Source organism: Cherax quadricarinatus, chromosome 35 (genome assembly GCF_038502225.1).
Source record: "Cherax quadricarinatus isolate ZL_2023a chromosome 35, ASM3850222v1, whole genome shotgun sequence".
NCBI classification, from domain to species: Eukaryota; Metazoa; Arthropoda; class Malacostraca; order Decapoda; family Parastacidae; genus Cherax; species Cherax quadricarinatus.
The window spans coordinates 20,651,210-20,671,176 of NC_091326.1; the positions used below are offsets into that span (position 1 = coordinate 20,651,210).

The 19,967-nt window shown below is 39.4% G+C and overlaps 1 protein-coding gene across 2 annotated transcripts in view; it reads right to left on the minus strand.

Annotated features, from left to right (window-relative positions):
• Positions 1 to 1,524: 1,524 nt before the first annotated feature.
• Positions 1,525 to 19,967, minus strand: part of LOC128695093 (phospholipid-transporting ATPase VD) — a gene marked incomplete at its 5' end in the record, with an annotated part of 81,919 nt that continues 63,476 nt past the window's right edge. For both annotated transcript variants that reach the window (XR_011392815.1, XM_070091427.1), the window contains 1 exon segment: positions 1,525 to 18,104. Coding sequence is in view for 1 of the 2 variants with exons in the window: in XM_070091427.1 (XP_069947528.1) it covers positions 17,999 to 18,104 (106 nt within the window).

Here is a 19,967-nt window from a genome sequence, read left to right on the forward strand (position 1 = left end):
CAATTCTATGGTTAACCTCATTCTTCATAAACCCATCTGCTGACAAGTCAACTCCCAAATATCTGAAAATATTCACTTCTTCCATACTCCCTCTCTCCAATGTGATATCCAATTTTTCTTTATTTAAATCGTTTGATACCCTCATCACCTTACTCTTTTCTATGTTCACTTTCAACTTATTACCTTTACACACCCTCCCCAACTTGTCCACTAACCTTTGGAACTTTTCTGTAGAATCTCTCATAAGCACAGTATCATCAACAAAAAATAACTGTCAACTCCCATTTTACATTTGATTCCTGATAGTTTAATTCCACCCCTCTCCTGAACACCCTAGCATTTACTCCTTTTACAACCCAGTCTATAAATATATCAAACAACGATGGTGACATTACACATTACATTACTTATACCCCTATAGTTTTTTACAATCTCTTTTGTCCCCCATCCTTTTATATAAAGGAACTATACACTCTCTGCCAATCCCTAGGTACCTTCCCCTCTTTCATACATTTATTAAACAAAAATACCAACCACTCCAACACAATATCATCCCTACTTTTAACAGTCCTGTCATGATCCCGTCAGTTCCTGCTGCTTTATCCCCTTTCATTGTACGTAATGCCCCACGCACCTTCCCCACACTCACATCCTGCTCTTCTTCACTCCTAATAGATCTTATACCTCCCTGACCAATGAACGAAATTACCTCCTCCCTTTCATCATCAACATTTTAAGTTCGTCAAAATATTCCTGCCATCTACCCAATACCTCCAGCTCCCTCTCTACTAACTCCCCTACTGTTTTTTATCTGTGGTTTACAGCAGCCTGAAAATATTAAATAGAAAATTTGGTAAAGTGTTTTGGACTGCACAGACTAAAGAAAAAAATCATTATGATCCTACAGTGGAACACAGCATTAAAGTCCCCCGTATAATCATGGAAGCACCAGAACCTTTCCAGCAAATGTTTGACGAGCTGAAAAGAAAGAAACAACTTCCCGTCAAGATGTTTTTCCAAAAGATTGAAAAACAAACCACGTCCACTGTTGACAATCCCCAACCATTAACATCGTAATGTCTTATTGCGAGTAATTTATCAATTAAACTATCATGGGGAGATCTGTAAACGAAAAACAACTTAGAGTTTGCTACTATCTGCAGTAGTCTTGGTATGTATCACCCGCAGACATGGGGAGACTACTGTATAACATGGAAATTATAATCCCAACACACATAAGTGGCTGTTTACAGGGATAAAATTTTAAGTGGAAAAAAAAAAATTCTAATTGGTCAATGTTTCAGTGGGTTTCCAAGACCAGAATTCTATCTGAAGAAATTATGGTTTAAGTAGTTAGCTTGTTATGCATTTCACCTGCATACTGTACAAACAGTTTATTTTCATCCTTAAGTGTAATGTACTAAATACACTGCGAGTGCTGTTATCACCCTTACTGATTAATTGTAAATAGGTAATTGCATGTCATATACTCTGACTCTTTCTAGTTTGGATGAAGAAAATGCATTATACATTAAAATATTTATTATGGCCTATAAATATATTTTCAACAAAACTTTAGTACACATCTTGTGCAGGAGCTTCATAATACTATTTTCATGGAAAAATATTACAGTACCTCTGTCAGACAACACTATAGTGAACTTTTCTATCAAGATACTATTGTTATCAATAGCTGTATAATTAAGAGCACTTGAGAATTTCTCTATTATTTAATTCTGCAAGGAGCAATTTTTATTAAAACAATTTCTTAAAAGTACACAAGTCCTTTCAAAATATTACAAGTTCATTACATGTCATCAGTACCTCAAGAATTTTTTTTTTTACCTAATGATTACAAATATTTACTCATAATTTATAACATATTGAGAGGGAGCAGAGGTTTATACAGTAAACTATTTAATACTCTTTAGTATTCATTTACTAGCCACCCACATGAAAATAGGAAAGTTACCTGAATCTGGCTGAAGAAAACTACAATATCGAAGTCGGTAATTCTACCAACATTAATACAATATCAAAGTTAACAAAATCTACCTTAAATTGACTAGAATACAATTCAGAGGAAAGTACCATAAATGACAGTCATACTCACTCCAATTAACATCAATTGGAGCCCAATTCATGGAATAACCAAAACCAATATCTTTTTTAACTCAATAAAGCAATTACTGTAATTATTAAATTATTTCTATTATCTAACTTCAATGATGTGAAAACATTAATGTAAAAAATTATATTTGTTCTTAGTATAAACCTTTGACTTGCATACTGTGTTTCTTATGGAAATTTATGAACTATATTTGAATCTTTACTGTGTTTTAGGGATAATAACTAAAAAAAAAAACCTTGACTACATTAGTAGAATTTTATATGGCGAGCACGAACACTGGACCAAGACCAATTTACTGTAATTACACAACCTTTCCTGGCAGGAACATGGTAATCTTCCCTATTATTATATGTTTTAAACACTTAAAATAACTGCATTTCCATACATAAATTTCTTAAATCAATAAATGCTTACATTATAAACTACACAGCAAATATAGTATTTTTTTTTTTTTTTTTTTTTTTACAAAATTTCAACATAAGCATAACTCTCATTTATTTAATTATACAGAGATTTATCAGTACATAAATAATTCAAGATTTAATTCTTAATATTTCAACTCAGGAAAGATATTCAAATTGAATTTTTGGCACAGAGGCAATAATGCCCATATATGGCAATTAAGCAGAAAATCTGTTGAAAAACATTTTTTGCATTTCCAAAGACAAAATGTGAGCCAGGATAACTGCTGGTTTGTAATGCCTACCATATAAATGGTTAGATGAATATTCTGTGAAGCCATACAGTATTCAACATAATTATGGAAGCTATATACATGTACATTGAAATTTGCAAAAGATCATGTATCCTTAAGAGTACATTTTTATGATAATGCAGTGTGAGCTAATCAGTGAATCAATTACTGAGAATTATAGTCATTTAAGTATCTTTTCAGCATCAAGCTACATGACATCAAAACATTAACTATATGAGACATCATACAAAACACAGCTGAAAGTTGATTCCATATAAATAGCTATTACAAATTAAGATTTCTTTTAGTTTTACATCCTAAATTACTATTAAGGTAATGCAAATATTTCTTTTCATTATGCTTGAACACTGAAATTTGGAAGCTGTAACACTGATACAAAATTGAGAAATTGTCATCTTTGGGAACTCTTACACATCTGCATGGGGGTCAATGATATATATTCTCTAACATTTTGGTCCCATTAAGTTGAGCACATTTATTTTTAAATTTCATAATGAGCATTAAATGTTATAATCCAGTCACTGACTTTAAAAATATTAACATCAACATATACTATGTACTGTATAATAACTATGGATACAGATGGTGTGTACAGACACAATGGAAGTTACCCAAGCAGTTTCAATTCTCCTTGTAGACAGCAACCACCCACGGAGGTACTAAGCCTGCCATGTGAATGTGAAATGGAAACCTGTTAAATATTTTATACAATGACAAGGTTGCTGGTCTTCTTTCTGTATCACGAACATGTATGAAGTAAATTTTGCTACTACTACTTACAATCAGTATATGCTACACATATGGGTGTGCATGTGCCTGTATGTGTATACATCCATTTTTTCTTAATAATTCTTGTCCTTGTAGTATTCTTTTCAGTTCCATGAGGAGGTGGGTGAAAATTCATCCACTGTAAGCCATATGTGTTGTAAAGAGACTAACATGCTGGGAATGAGGGGGTTAGTAATTCCTGCATAAATTACTAAAAGGAAAAAGAAATTGAGGCTAGGTTTTTCATGTGTGTTTGTATAGCACAGATAAGAAAGACTTGATTGGTAACATTATGAATGAGAAGTGGGATGTCCTAGCATCAGGTAAAGGGTTGGTAAAATTTTAATGGGGAATAAATGGGGTTAAACTGAGTGTATTTGAGATAGCCAGAGTTAAAAAAAAAAGTAGCAGTAATATTAAAATTAATTATGGTAAGAAAAGAAGTGGTACAGATGTTGAAATTAATGGATTATGTGGGTTAGAATTAAGGTGAGAGGCAAGAAACAGGTTAGCGTGTTCATGCACCTGATAATAAGAGGAGTGTAGAGGAGAGATTTTAAGGAAGTGTTGAGCAATACTTTTTATGGGGGAAGTAAATGCTAAAGTGAGAGTGATTTTTAGATGGCATAGTAGGTAAATTGGGAGTTCCTGGAGTAAATGATAATGAATTATGCCAAGAAAGAAGTGTGGTAATAGACAATACCTATCTGACAAAGAGAGGACAAATATAAGAGAATTGACATAGGGCACAATGACGGCAGTTTGCTAGACTATGTATTAGTTGATAAATGGTTGATAGGTAGATGTCTTTATATACACATTTTTAGAGGCCTGAGAGATATGTCATTATTTAGTGGTAGCTACAGTCAGAGGGAAAAAGAGATGTAGTACAAGGAAAATGGCATCAATAGGTAAGAATGAAGTTAAAGTGAATGAACTAAAGGAGACAGTTAGGGTAAGACTTAAGCAAGTATTGGAAGAAATGCAGGCTAGAGTGAATAAAGGTACCAAGAAGGAAGTAGAAGAGGTATGGGGTAAATTTAAGAACATACAGTACCTCTGAAGTGCCCAGAAATTGTTGGGTATAGAAGGGTGGGTGCAGGTGAGAAGAGGAATGACTAGTGGATAATGGTAGGTGGTGGTGGCAGCCCAGGAAAAAAAAAAAAAACTACAACACAATTGTATGAAACTCACTGAATGCAGGATTTGAAGCCATAGCCAGCTAGTCCTAAAACTAGCATACCAGTCTTCTATCCACTGTATAATGCCAGCCTAATAAGATTCATCCAATTACGAAGGTTAGCATGGATCTTAATGTGACCATAAATGTAGGTTTTTATAGATACGGTACAGTGGATAGTGCACTGGCCTACTAGCCTTAGGACTGGTTTACCGTGAGTTTGAACCCTTTATCTGGTGAGGCATTTACATTCGTGTCATACAACTTCATAATGGTTTTGAAGGGATTTTAACTAGAATTTGCCACAACCATGCTGGTGAGATTCATCTGTAAAAACCTGCATTTGTGGTCACAGTGGCCCCATGCTAACCTTCTAGTGCTCAGAAATTCACTTAATTGGAGAATCATAAGCCAACAAGGCACAGTGGATAGCACACTATGTAGCTAGCTTTAGAGCTGGCTTGCCATGGGTTCAAACCCTCCATATGGCAAGGAGCATGAGAGGCTTTTACAATGTAACAGTGATACACATAGCATGCAATATGTGGAGAGGTTGAAAGTGATGAGGGAGTGCATAACAGCCAGTGAGAGAATAGGTAAGGCTTTATAAGCATACTTGGCCGAAAACAAAAAAAACTAGGGATGCAAATGGACTTGGTAGTTAAAAATGCAAGATGTTAGATGAGGTGGAGGTACCAGGAAGATGTAGAGAGTATTTTGAGTTAACATTGCTGAAGAAAGTGAGGCTGTGATTTTATGCAGTGGGCAAGGAGGAATAAAATCTTTTAGGAGCAAGGAGGAGCCCAAGGTAAATGGGGAGGTGTGTGATGCAGTGGCTAGAATGAAAGGGTAAAATAGCTGGAACAAATGGATTAATAATATAAACTAAGCCCTAGACCCAAGTGTCATACAGTACTGCAGGGTGGGATGTGGTAAAGAAGGAATATTTGGAGGTTAGGCAGGAGAGTGCTAGAGTAAAGGTTACTGGGGGTAGAGTGCTCAAGGTAAAATATGATCAAAGCTTGGGCAATAAGTTAACATCCAATAAAAAAGTCAGGAGTGATTCTGCATCAAGGGTGAACTTTCAGCAAGGAAGTCAGGTAAAGTACATTAGGGGATGGAGACGTCGGAAGTGAATTCTGCATGCCCACTGATAGACAGGACAATCTGTTAAAAATGAACCGACAGTTTACAGGTGGATCAAGACAGAGATGTTAAGAGCAGGACGGGGATATAGTTTTGGAGTGTTTGGAAAGATGGGAAAGTACCCAAGGATTGGCATAATTTCTTCATACAAGGGAAAAGGGGAACAATTGCGAGTAAGAGTTACATGAGAGTTCCTTTATGCAGGAGGAATTGTTTTAAAGAGTATAGTGGAACTTCGGTTGTCAACTGCATTACTTGTCGAACAGATCGATTTTGGAATGAGGGATTCCAGAAAAAATGTCCTGGTTTTCGTACGTTCACTTGGTTGTCGACCGACAATGCGAACGGCTTGGGTCATGTGCTCACAGATTGTGTACTGAAAATCACTTCAGAAACAAATTTAACCCTCAGGGAGTTCTGGAAGGATCATTTCAATATCCTCACCTGCTTGAGGCTTATAGTAAAAAGCCTGGGGAATGTGTCTTCCAGGACCATGCAGTCAGCATGAAAGAAATTGTGGGATTTTGAAAGCTTTGAAAATGAGCCTGAGCCAGTAGAGGATATTGTGCCCCTGGGGAAGACCTTGGGCCTAGAGGTGACTAAAGATGATATGGAGGAGTTGGTGGAGGAGCACAGTACTGAACTCACCACAGAAGAACTTGCAGATTTTCAGAAGGAGTAGCAACAGACTGCAGTGGAGGAGCTGTCATCAGAGGAAGTAGAGGGAAGGAATGATGTCCCATTGCACTTATCAAGGAAATGTGTGCTAAATGGTGTGAAGTGCAGGAGTTTGCTGAAAAATACCATTCCAGACAAAGCAGTGGCTATCCATCTCTCTAACATGTACAATGGCAGTGTTATGTCTCCATTTAGACAAGCAGAGCCTGAAACAAACTTCAGTGGACAGGTTTTTAGCGAGATAAAGAACCAGTGCACCACAACAAGGTGTTAGTGGTGAAAAAGAGACAGAAGAGAAAACACCAGAAGGACAGCTGCCCAACATATTAATAAGCATTTCTCCTGCCAAGCAGTAACATACCCCCCCCTCCATCTCCTGCTTCTAGTATGTCATTAGCTCTCCTCTGACAGGTAAGAGACAGTTAAATTTTTATTTACTGTACAGTATTTCAGTTACAGTTTCTTTTAGTATTCATTTTTATAGTTTTATGTAGTAGTTAGTACATTTTTAATAAATTCTTATATTGTCATTTGGGGGTCTGGAATGGATTAATTCAATTCACATTATTCTTTATAGGAAAAATTGCTTTGGTTGTCATCCATTTTGGCTGCCGAATCGACATCTGGAATGAATTAAATTTGACAACTAAGGTTCCACTGTATAAGCAGACCTTAGACAGCAATGTATGAATGAAATCACTATAGTTGTTAAACATATTTATAGATGGCATTACAAAAAGTGAACGCTGAAATGTTGGGGAATGTGATATTAAAGGATAGTGAATCTACTACAATATGGAAGTTGTTATAATTGCTCTTTGTTATTATCAGTTCTTTAGGGAGATTCTGGAGGGAAGTGGCAAAGGTTGGTGGATGAATTTAGGAGGGTATGCAAAAGAAGGAAAATATAAATGAACATAAAGAGCAAGGTGATGCACATCAAAAAGTGAAGGCAATGAAAAAAATGGTTATCAGATTGGAGGGAGTATGGAAAAAGTGAATGTATTCAGATATTTTGGAGAGAACATGTTGGTAGATGGGTCTAAAAAAAAGTTGTAAACTTCAGAATATACAAGGCAAAAAGAAGAATGTACCAAGAATATACCAATATAAAACTTTTATACAAGTGTGACGCATGAGCTTCAAATACTGCTGCAATGAAGAGGCTAGAGACAGTAGAGATGTCATATTTGAAGGCAATGCATGGTGTTATATTATGCAGAGAAAAGCATAGGAAGAAGACTGTGACATCACCAAAGGTATAATTCAGAGGGGGTTGTTTAGGTAGGTTTGGGCATTTAGAGGATGGGGGTGAATAGAATGACTACAAGGATTTACAAATTAGGGGTGGAATGAAGGAGTATCAGGATTTTCCAGGAAAGGTTAGGGGTAAGGGTTAAAGGAGCGGGGGTGGTCAAGCTTTAGCTGTAAACATTTTAGATCAGACTAAGTGGCAACTAAGTGGTTTTCATGGTTTAATGTGGTGCTGGAATGTGAGCAAACTAATGATTATGAAAGATTTTAGAAAAACTGGTCAGCCATACTTTAGTCCTGGAGGTGGGAAGTACAGTGCCTGCATTCTGGATGGGTGAAGATGTTGCAGTTTGGTAGGCCACCCAAAGTGTGATATCTATGCATATAGACAACAATGATGGTGAATGTGTTGTCTTATTTTTTTGGACCACTCACCTTAGTGGGAGATGGGAGGCGATAAAAAATATTATCGTGCAAAGTTATGTAATAGCAGCATAACATTGAATATTAAAGAAGGCAGTCTTTCAAAAAATTACTATCAGCAAATAAACATCAGAGCCTGGTTAATTTTGTATTTTAATTGAGGGAAGTGCTAAACCCACAGGGAGTCACAGTGTCTGGGGAACTGGAGACATTAAGGGTTGATAAGTCCATTTTATTATTATAATAAAAAAGAAGTGCTAAGCCACAAGGGCTATACAGCGCTGCAGGGTAGGGAAGGAAGCGAGGGTATTGGGCGGTAGAAGGGGGGGAGGGATGATCAGTAGGTTACAGAAAACAGCGGGGCAGGGGACAGTGCGGGGGTAGAGGGCAGCAAGAGATTGAGGTAGAAAGGGCTGAAGGTATCATCAGAGTTTGTGAAGTAAATCAGTTGTTGTCAAAAAGTCAATGAGAGAGTCCGGATGAAAGGTGGGTCCATCAGCGAGAAGGGAAGGTAAAGAGAGAGCAGCGGAGCGAAAGACGACGTTGGAGGTATATTCTGCGTGCTTGTTGATAAAGTGGGAAGTCTAATAGAATGTGGCTAACTGATAATGGAACCTGACAATTCTCACAGAGAGGAGCAGGGCTCCTCTCCATGAGATAACCATGAGTAAGACGAGTATGGCCAATGCGAAGACGGGAGAAAGTAGTCTCCCAACCTTGACGCTGGTGACAAGAAGACGGCCAGTAACCTATACTCGGTTTAATAGACTGAAGTTTGTTACCAAGCAGAGTAGACCAACGTTGTTGCCAATGGGTGTGAAGGTGGGTAGCTATTGCAGCAAAATAGTCCGTAAATGGAACACCTCTATATGAAACTGGTAGGTCATGTACTGCTGACTGCGCAGCAGTGTCTGCCTGTTCATTGCCCTGTACGTCAACATGACCAGGGACCCAACAAAAAACAATATCTTTATGCTTGGAAGACACGTGGCGTAGCCAAAGTTGGATACGGAGGACTAAGGGGTGAGGTGTATCAAATTTCTGTATAGCCTGTAAAGCACTAAGGCAGTCTGAGACAACCACAAATGATGACATAGGCATAGATGCAATACGGATAAGTGCTGCAAGAATGGCATACAATTCAGCAGTAAAGATACTAGCCGAAGATAGTAAATGCCCTCGTACGACGCTGTCCGGAAACACTGCTGCGAATCCTACGCTGTCAGAAGACTTAGAGCCATCTGGGTACACTACAATGGCATGAGAATGAGAGTGGAAGTGGTCAAGAAAAAGAGAGCGGGAAGCTACTGTAGACAGTTGGGCTTTCGAGCAAGGGAGTGAGAAAGAACAGACTCGAACAGCTGGAACTTCCCAGGGGGGTAGGGAAAAGTGAGATGCTATATGAACATAGAGAGGTGGTAATTGAAGAGAAGACAAGAGCGAATGTAGGCGAAGGGAGAAGGGACGGAGCAAACGGGCAGCGAACAAGTAAAGAATGTCTACTAATATCGGTGACCAGTCTATAAATGGAAGGATTGCGGAGATCATGAGAGCGTACATAGTAGCGAAGGCAATGGGCATCACGGCGATCGGATAAGGATGGAACATTCGCTTCTGCATAAAGGCTCTCAACAGAGGAAGAGCGGAAAGCACCAAGGCATAAATGTAATCCTTGGTGATGAATGGGGTTAAGGCTACAGAGAGTAGCAGGAGAGGCCGCTGAATAGATCTGGTCACCATAATCAAGTTTTGATAAAACAAGGGCAGAATGTAGGCAAAGGAGAGTTCGACGATCAGCTCCACACGAAAGATGAACAAGGGTTTTAAGAAGGTTCAGCCGGCTGTTACAAGTTGCCTTCAGAGGTAATGTGAGGTTTCCAGGATAACCTACGGTCAAAGAGGAGGCCTAGAAACCTGACTATCACGTTCAGGGATACGGGAGCCATAGAGGTACAAAGGATGATCGGAGATGACAGAGCGTCTAGTGAAAGTAATTTGGCGAGTTTTGATACTGGAAAATTTAAACCCAAGGGTGGCCCAATTGGAAACACGGTTGACCGCATGGTGGAGAGAAACTGTAATGAGGTGACAGTCAGCGCCTGCATATGCAATAGCGAAGTCATCAACATAAAGTGATGACCAAATATTGGATGGAAGACTAGAGGCCAAATCATTTATAGCAAGGAGAAAAAGTGTTGTGCTCAGAACACATCCCTGGGGGACACCTTCAGCTTGGATAAAGTCCGGGGAGAGCACATTATTAACCCGAACACGGAAATGTCTGTTGGTTAAAAAGTTTTTAAGGAAGGATGGTAGATTGCCTCGAAGGCCTAAGGAGTGGGCTTGGGCCAAAATATTATACCTCCAAGTTGTGTCATATGCCTTCTCAAGGTTGAAAAATATGGCAATGACTGAGTGGTTATTCACAAAGGCATTACGAACATACGTATCCAAGCGTAGTAAGGGGTCTATAGTAGAACGGCCCTTACAAAAGCCATATTGACGAGTGGAGAGACTGTTGTGTGTCTCTAAATACCACACTAAACGTCTATTTACCAGGCGTTCCATCACTTTGCAAACTGCACTGGTAAGAGCAATGGGACGATAGTGGGAGGCTTCATGTCCCGTAGTACTTGGTTTGTGGAAAGGGAGAACAATGGCAGATTTCCACAGCTGTGGAAGAACTCCCTGTGACCAAATAAGATTGAAAAGGCATAATAGGACTGCAAGGGCTGACTGATGTAAATGTTGTAGCATACGAATATGAATGTCGTCGGGCCCAGCTGCTGATGATCGGCAAGCTGAGTGTTGCCTCCAGTTCCTGGAGTGTAAAAGGCACATTATACTGCTCTTCTCTGAGAGAAGAAAAGTCCAAGGGTGCTAACTCTCTGGCAGACTTTGAGGAAAGAAATGAGGGGCATAGATGGAGCCCCTGAGAAATACGGACCAGATGATTGCCAATTTCATTGGCAACATCTAGTGGGTTTGCTATATCAACACCGGCAACCCGCAGAACAGGAGTCGGGTCAGGAGAATATTTACCACTCAGTTTTCGTACTTTTTTCCAGACTGCACTCACAGAGGAAGCAGAGGTGATGGTGGAGACATAATCTCGCCAGCAAGTGCGTTTAGCGTCACGGATGACACGGCGAGCGATCGCATGCTTCTGCTTAAAATCAAGAAGTCTCTCTGTGGTTCTATTGTACCGGTACCTGCCCCACGCAGCACGTTTCAAACGTACTGCACGAGCACAGGCAGGAGACCACCAAGGCACGCATTTCTGAGAATGCATGCCCGAAGTTTGGGATATAGAATGAGAAGCTGCGGTTAAAACGGAGGATGAGAAGAGGTGTAAAAGCTCATCAATGGAGGATGAAGAAGGAACCTCACTAAAAACAGTTAGTTGTGAGTAAAGGTTCCAATTTGCCTGATCAAATTGCCAGCGTAAGTTATGAAGAGGTGGTGAATATGAAGGGGAAGTAAGAATGATTGGGAAATGATCGTTGTCATGTAAATCTGGGCAAACAGACCAGGTGAAGTCTAATGCGACGGAGGAAGAGCAGACTGAGAGATCGATGCAAGAGAGAGTATGGGTCCGAGGATCAAAATGGGTGTGAGTATCTGTATTTAAAACATGGAGCGGGTGGGTAGCAAGAAAAGCCTCTAACTGAATGCCACGGGAATCACAGTGAGACCCCCCCAGAGGAAATGATGGGCATTAAAATCGCCAAGTAACAGAAGTGGTGGCGGTAATGACGAAACAAGAAAGGCAATATCTGGGATAGATAATGCCTGAGAAGGAGAGAGATACAAAGAACAGAGTGTATACCACCTATGCAAGTGGATACGGGCTGCTGTGTAATGCAGCGAAGTATGAACAAATAGCTGATGGTACGGAATATCAGTGCGTAGAAGAAGGGCACTTTCATTAAAGGTCCCATCAGGAAAAGGATCTGAAGAATACAATAAATTATAGCCTGAGATAGGATAGATAACGACAGTGTAATTTTGGTTCATGTAAGCAAACACCAACAGGGACAAACTGGGAGAGCAACATCTGAAGCTCACCCCGATTACCCCTGAGGCCGCGAATATATATTTCCACTGTAAATAGGTCATGATTGGCAACGATGAAGATACCTGAAATCCGCAGGTAAGGGTACCTACGGACTAAAAGGGTTAGAAAAGTCCACATGCGGTGGCAAAGGAAAACGTTCAAGTAGCGAAGGAACGGTGTGTTGTGAAGAAAGGAGTTGCACAGGTGTTTCGGAGTTCAGAGACGTCGTATGGGAGACAATATTGGAGATGGAAGGAGGAGGAGTTTGAGTAAAGATCGGAGCTGTAATGGACTGTACCAAGGTAGGGGGGCGAAATGGTGGAGGGAACTGGAGAAGTGTGGGAGGGGACAGAAGAGGAAGAAACTTGGGAGGGGACAGGGGAGGAAGGCACAATACGAGGAGGAAGATGAACCTCCACACTTGTAACAGAGCCAGTGAAAGGGGAAGACTCAGGTACAGAGACCGGGAAGGTAAAATGTGGAGGTGGATGAAGGGAAGGAGGGGTTAAAGGAGATTTTTTGGGCCTCTGAGATGTAGAGGGACGATTGGGAGGAGGTGTCGTACGAGGTCTTGTCGATACCGGGGTTTGTGAGGGAGGACACGAAGAAGTGAGGACAGACTGAGGAGTTGAAGTAGGGACGTCTGAGCCCAGGACAGCAAAAGAATTAGATACAGGAGTGACTATGGGACTGGCAACCGCAGAGGAGGCTGCAAAAGATGTGTCCCCAGAAGTGGGGGGACGCTTTGAAACACGAGAATAAGAAACACGGGGCAGCCTCCCTTGGAGGCGGAGATGAGAAACCGCCATAGCATAAGGGAGACCTTCTGCCTCTTTGAGGCAATGAATTTCCCGCTCATTTAAGTAGACCTGCCAACGGCGAGAGCACGAAGGGTGAGCCTCATGACAATTAAGGCAAGAGGGAGTTCGACTGCAAGACGTATTAAAATGGTCATCTGCACCAAAGACTGGGCATTCGGCTATAGATCTGCAATATTTTGCTGGGTGGCCAAATCAACAGCAATTCCTACACTGTTGCGGTGTAGGGATCACCTTCCGAACTTGTAACCGATGTCCTGCTACATAAACAGAGGATGGGAGTTCACGGCTGTCAAAAGTTAAACGAGCCACATTGCAAAGGTATCGTCTTCGCCCGCGGGCAGGAAGAACACAAGTGTCTTCCTTGAGAATTGGGAGATCTTGGAGTTCCAGCTGTTCGAGAATGTCAGTGCCACATGTCTGGAAATTCTGTTGGACTATGGTATGGGGCAGAATAACAGTACCACTACAAGAATTGAGGGAATGATGTTTTTCGATAGTGATAGGAATAGTGCCGATATGTGAAAGAAGAGAAAGATCATGAGCTTGGGTAGAATTCTGGACTGTGATGATGTGCGTACCACTCTTAAGAGCATGAAAGGAAATATCTCTACCAACATGGCATAGGAGCGCTTTGCCAATACTATGGTTGGAAAGATAGGCAGTAGAAGAAGTCGGTCTTAATGTAAAGAATTTAGTCCATTGTGTGGTCTGAAACCGAGTGTGGAGAGGGAGTGTATGACGTGTCGGTCTTTTCCGAGTAGAAAGGGAAGGTAACGAAGTAACATCATTAGGAGATTGTCGTTGACGTTTAGAAGTGGGACTAGAGTCGGTCCGACGTGGGACGGGCCGGCGATTCAAAAATCGCCGCACCATAGAGGGAGAAGCCGAAAGCATAGTCAAAGGAGAGCGGAGGTCAGACAAATCGAAGGAGTCAGTGGAAGCCCCGGTACCTGAAGCGGGTGAGGAAACAGCACCAGCAAGAGGTACAGGGGCCTTAGGAATGTCTGAAGAGTGGCCAAAAGATGAGGCGAGGTCAGAACAGGTTGCAGTAACAATAAGGGGCCTGGGGGTAGCGGGGTCATGGATCAGGTACTCCATAGTTAGGTTACTTCTTTCTTTTTGTTTTTAAGGAAAAAAAAAAGAAAGAAAAGAAAATAAAAATAAAAAAAAGAATAAAAAAAGGGGAGACCAGGGAGGGATAGTTCCTAGGAGGAATGAAAGAGCCAGAAATCTTTCTCCGCGCCCAAGAGGACCTCAGCACCGCAAGTAGCGCAGATGCAGCATGGAACCCGTGCCATACCCTACCCATCATGCCAGTAAACCAGCAATCCGGGATAGCAACCTCACATCTGCCGAGCTACCTCGGTGGACAAAAGAGAGTGCGGCCGGATATCCGCTACAAAGCATACCTCCTTCGGCCACCACCCCCGGAATCTGAAAGGTGGCTTCCAGAGATACACCCGTCGCCCGAAAGACACCCAAAGCCACCCTCCGGGATACCGGAGAGGGATCGGGACATCCCCAGGCAATCCAGATTCCATGGCAAACTACGCCACCGCCAAGATGGGATGGACCCCGGTACCCTTTCCCCTACCTAGGAACTAGCGCGCCTGTGGGAAAAAATCCCAAAGGCCAAAAAGGAAGGGCAAAAGGGAGGGGTGGTTAGGAGGAGGAGGAAAGGAAAAAGGGGAGGATGGGAGAGGGAAGGGGGGATTGGGGGATAATTAGGTTCGGTCTGAGGAAGGAGACCGACAGGTCTAATTCCTCAGACCAAGAGCCTCTTCACCACGCCAAGGAGCCCCCCCTTGAAGATGTTGATAAGTCCAGTTCTTTGGATCAAGAGCCCTTCATTGGCATCAATGCACCTCTGGAGGGAATGCTTAGTTAAAACAAGTAGTTATATTGTATTTCTGGTGAAAATGACAATTTGTATATAACTACTGAATTTTATAAATTATCATGCAGAAACTGCAGCTGTTAAGTAACGATTATGCTAAAAAATACTGTATTACATGTATAGCAAGCTACAATTATGTGAGCATAAAGGTTGCATATTTTATTAACTATTTTAGCTTAAAAGGCAAGAATATCATGATGCTAGAAACAAAAAATAACCTCTAGATTAATTTTCAGAAGTAGCCATTCATCACAAAAGCACCATATATTAACAGCTTTAAAACCAGTATTGTTAATTATTAGCTACATGAATGAGATTAAATTTCACACAAATCCTTTTGCTGCCATTTGCAGAAAAGATATTGTCATAGCTATAGTGTCCATTTAACAAATGAAGTACCTTTCTTCAAATGTTTCTGTACATTTTGAATATACAAATTCAATACTGGGACTAATGCAAAACTTTGATGACACTTTCTAAAAACAAATCTTATTTCTTCTTGCAGATCAGTGTCAAATATTTTGCTGTTGATTTACACAATGTAAATTTTCAGGAATAACTGTGGAAGCAAAAGCCTTCTTCATATATTCATTGTTCAACAGCTGTTATCACACCGTGGACATTAGTGAAACCAGACCAGCATTCTCGACCTAACTACCAATCAAGACAAATTTTTTCGTAACCTACAACTTTCACAACTGCCTTTTCCTCACTGCAAAGAGTATAACAGACTGAAAAGTCAAGAGTTAATAAAAAAAAATATTTTTGAAATATTTTGAATGCTTGTTGTCTTAAATACAAGAACAGGAGGTAACCAAAATGGAGTACGTATAGTGTAAATTCTTTAATATGTAAGGTAAACTAAATTCACAAATAACCCACACTGGAAACCTGAGATAACATTCCTTCTGAAAGAGTGGGTTGTTTATGAATTGTTCCAGCCACTGTATTATGCCTTTCATTCTGAAATTATGTTATTTTATATTATGTATTTTTTTTTTAGCAAGGTTAGATTACATTGTTAGTTTTGGTCCAAAGTAAAACAAACTGGCATATAAAAAAAATTGCACAGCTATTTCATACTTTTCCTTGAGAAAGGGGAAAAAACTCTTCAGGTGACCACCAGAATGTTTCAAGAAGATTACACGTGACCCCTCAGCCTGTTTTTAATGAAAGATTTGATTACATAATAAGACACAAGATTGGGTTCTATTCCTTTCCACTACATGCTAGGCAAAATGGAACAGGTAAACAAAATCTTGCTGCTCTCTCTCCCCCTCCCCACAAAATAATCCACGATTGAAACTGAAATTAAGATTTGCTTAAAAACCTTAGTTAAAAAAATGGTGGTGTAATATAGCCTGTGTAATTTCAAGAAAAAAATTTATTTTTTTAAAAAGTAGCATTTACATAAATGGTCAGAAAATTAAATTCTCAGGCATAATTTTCTCCATGCTCATAAATGAATTCCTGCTACTATTAAAATCTGGCTAAAGCACTCACAGAAAACATGTGCTCTATATATTAATTTGTAAAATGTCGATATTTATTTCCAAGCATAAGCCGTCAACCAATACTTGACAGCAAAGATTTATACTTCAAACAAAGGATTTTATAATAAGTAATGATTTTAGAAAAATGCTGAATACCTTTCATACATAATTTTTAGAGTTGGGTTATAAGGAAAAAATAACCCTGTCACAGATAGTTCTGTTTTCTGATAGTTAACACTAAGCACAGCCATGAAGTGTATCACTCATCTAACTGCAAATGTCAGATTCCTAGATAAAACTCAGATGTTTCCAGGTAATTACTGATAAAACCTTCGTACTTACACAATTATGGAAGCACTGAGAAACTACAAAGGCACACATTCAAAATCCTCTAAAGAAATGTATAAAACCTACTGCTTAATATGATTTTTCTTTGGCTTTGTGATGTTAAGTACCATAAACATAAACTAATGGAATGTTACAAGTCCTACCTTAAAAATAATAATAATTTTATGATTTTTATACTTGACACCTTTAAGGTTCAGAAACAAGTAGAATATGTATCATGCTAAAATTTATGTTTGTTAGAATGTTTAAATAAAAATTAAATTGATAATGCACCAAAAAATAATTCAATATGACTATTGGTGTGCTGCCTTAGTACTACAGATATGTAATACATAATACATTCTAACTTAAAGAATATCATATTTTTTTTTTAACTAATAACAATTAGGACTTTATAATAATTAGCAAATATAAAATTTATATAAAATATTAAAAACAAAGTGTTTTCATAATCTTACAATAAAGAAAATATTAGAGAGCTATGGCAAAAGAATAGGAAGCACCCAACACAACCACAAGAAAAATAATCCAAGGAACTCGTTTTAGAAAAAATTACGAGCAGGATAACGTATCACTCAAAATACTTATGACAAAATTAATCAGTCATACCTATAGCTATGATATTGCAAAATTACCAATTATTCCTGAGGCGGTACTCCAGTGACATGCCATGGATTATCACAACATTGATACAATGCAATTTTTCAAGGTTTCTTATTACCCACACATTTTATCTGGTAAGTTGGCATAAACTGTATGTCCAACACACTCGCTATTTTCCATGAGTAATGTTTACACATAGTACAAGGTATGGTCCATGATGCATATCAGACATTAGGTCCAGTTAGCACCAATATGGATACTACTTAATCACAACACATTTCCACCATTAAACTTTGTTAAGCTTCAATATTATCTATGCTGCAAAATTACAGAATATATTTAATTTCACCAATTATAACTTAGTTTTGGGCCAATTCCTTTAAAATGCCACTAACTTGTTTACCTTCTGCTTCATTTACAATTGCAAAGATTTAGTTTGTTTTAACTTCTGGTGTAAAATACTTGTACAATTTTTGAGGATTAATTACACTTCTGCTTCATCTGTAGTGGTGGTAATAACTGTAGTGGTGGTAACAAGAGAGCTAAAAGGCTCAGAAGCTTCATCACCAGTTTCCTCCGTGCAGTTCGGTCTGATGAAACCAAATCAAGCATTAGAAAATCTGACAAGAATTCTAATACTACCTACTGCAGTTTGTTTATAGGGGGACAGTTATTATTAATTCAAATTAAGTTGAATTTCCTTTGATGTTTTGTATCATGCATTAATTACAGCCATTATGATAACTTAGATGCATATTACTAATTAACAAAAGTTTTTATAGTAGAATCCTGCAAATGCTATATAGTTTCTGTACATGTAAGAGACATTACTCTGAATAATTCTTAATTTCTAATTTGGGCAACTGTTTAGTGGAACTGATCATGGATAGAATTATATACAACTTAGAAAAGACAAATACATATAAATTTAAACATATTCTATGGACCAACAGAGATAAAAGCTACATCTCCCAGTGATCTGTCCAGTAGATAATGCTTGCACAGTATTTAACCCTTTGACTGTTTACGTCATATATATACGTCTTATGCACCTGTTTCTGACGTATTTATATGCGTAAATTCTAGCGGCTTCAAATCAAGCGGGAGAAAGCTAGTAGGCCTACATGAGAGAGAATGGGTCTGAGTGGTGGGTGTGCACTCTGTGAAAAAAATCTGGGACTCAGTGGTGCATTGTGGGAACGCCATCTTGGTAGTCCATTTTCACCATGCCTCGCAGTAAGAAGTACCTCACTCCTCGGCAGATTGGAGGTCTTTTGTTCCCAAGTAATAGCTCTAACAGCAATGAAAGTGTCAGTGAAAGTGAATTCCATGGTTTTCAAGTGGGTGTGGCTGAAAAAAGTGCCCAGGATAACGTAATTAGTGATGAAAACCCAGATGACCCACGACCTTCCACCTCTGGTGCTGGGATGGCTCGTTCACGTTCACCTGTACCAGGACAAAAGAGGAAACTATTTGCCTGTGTACAAGACTCTGATGTGAGCAGTGAAAGTGAGAGTGATAGTGATTTCAAAATTATTGAAAGCAGTTCTAGTTGTGACAGTGAGGGTGAATATTCCCCAGTGAAGTGGCAGTATATATGACATAGCATGCAGTCTGGTAGTGTTTCATATGCTGTTCCAAGGGGAAGGAGTAAATCTCGGAGCACATCCCGTGGCCCTACACCACGACCTGAGAGTGAAGATGACGCTATTGTTATGATGGGTATGAATGATGTGAGTGAGGCAGCAGGTGGTGGTGGTGATAGTGATGATGGCACGAGTCATGTGGCACCGGCAGCAGGCCATGCTACTACCCATGCTGCTACTACCCAGCCTCACCCAACCGCACACTCCCACAACCTGTACAACCACATAGTGATAATGTTTGTTCAGTTATTGTGTTGTAAACAATGAGTGTATATTTGAACAATGCACCTTACTTTGGTCTCACAGGCCATATAAGTTACTTAGAAAAGAAAAATATTGGAAAATGCAAGAAACCTTCGAACTGGAGTAAATAAAAGAATACCGGGTGGGTGGCATTCGCCGCTATTGCCATACACCGCTCATTTTCTGCCAACTTTGTGCCTCTGTATCTCAGTAAGTACTGATGGCAACAAAATTTTTTTTAGGAATAAAACACTCAGTAAAATAATCCTAACATTCTGATAAGATTTTTTTTTTTTCGAATATTTTGCGACATAGAATGACAGTTTCAGAAAGGGGCCTGTGACAGTCAAAGGGTTAAAATACCTTTCTAGATTGTACTAGTTTCTTGGTCCTTGAAAAATATTTATTTCTATATTTATCAGAACACAGCAAAAGAAAATATAGGTAGAGCATCTTAACAGACCGGTAATTTTTATCATGGTACAGTATGCGTATCTGTTCTTTAACAAACAATTTTAACCTGGGTCTAGTCTAAAATGCTACACATACTAGGAGTTTTGCAGG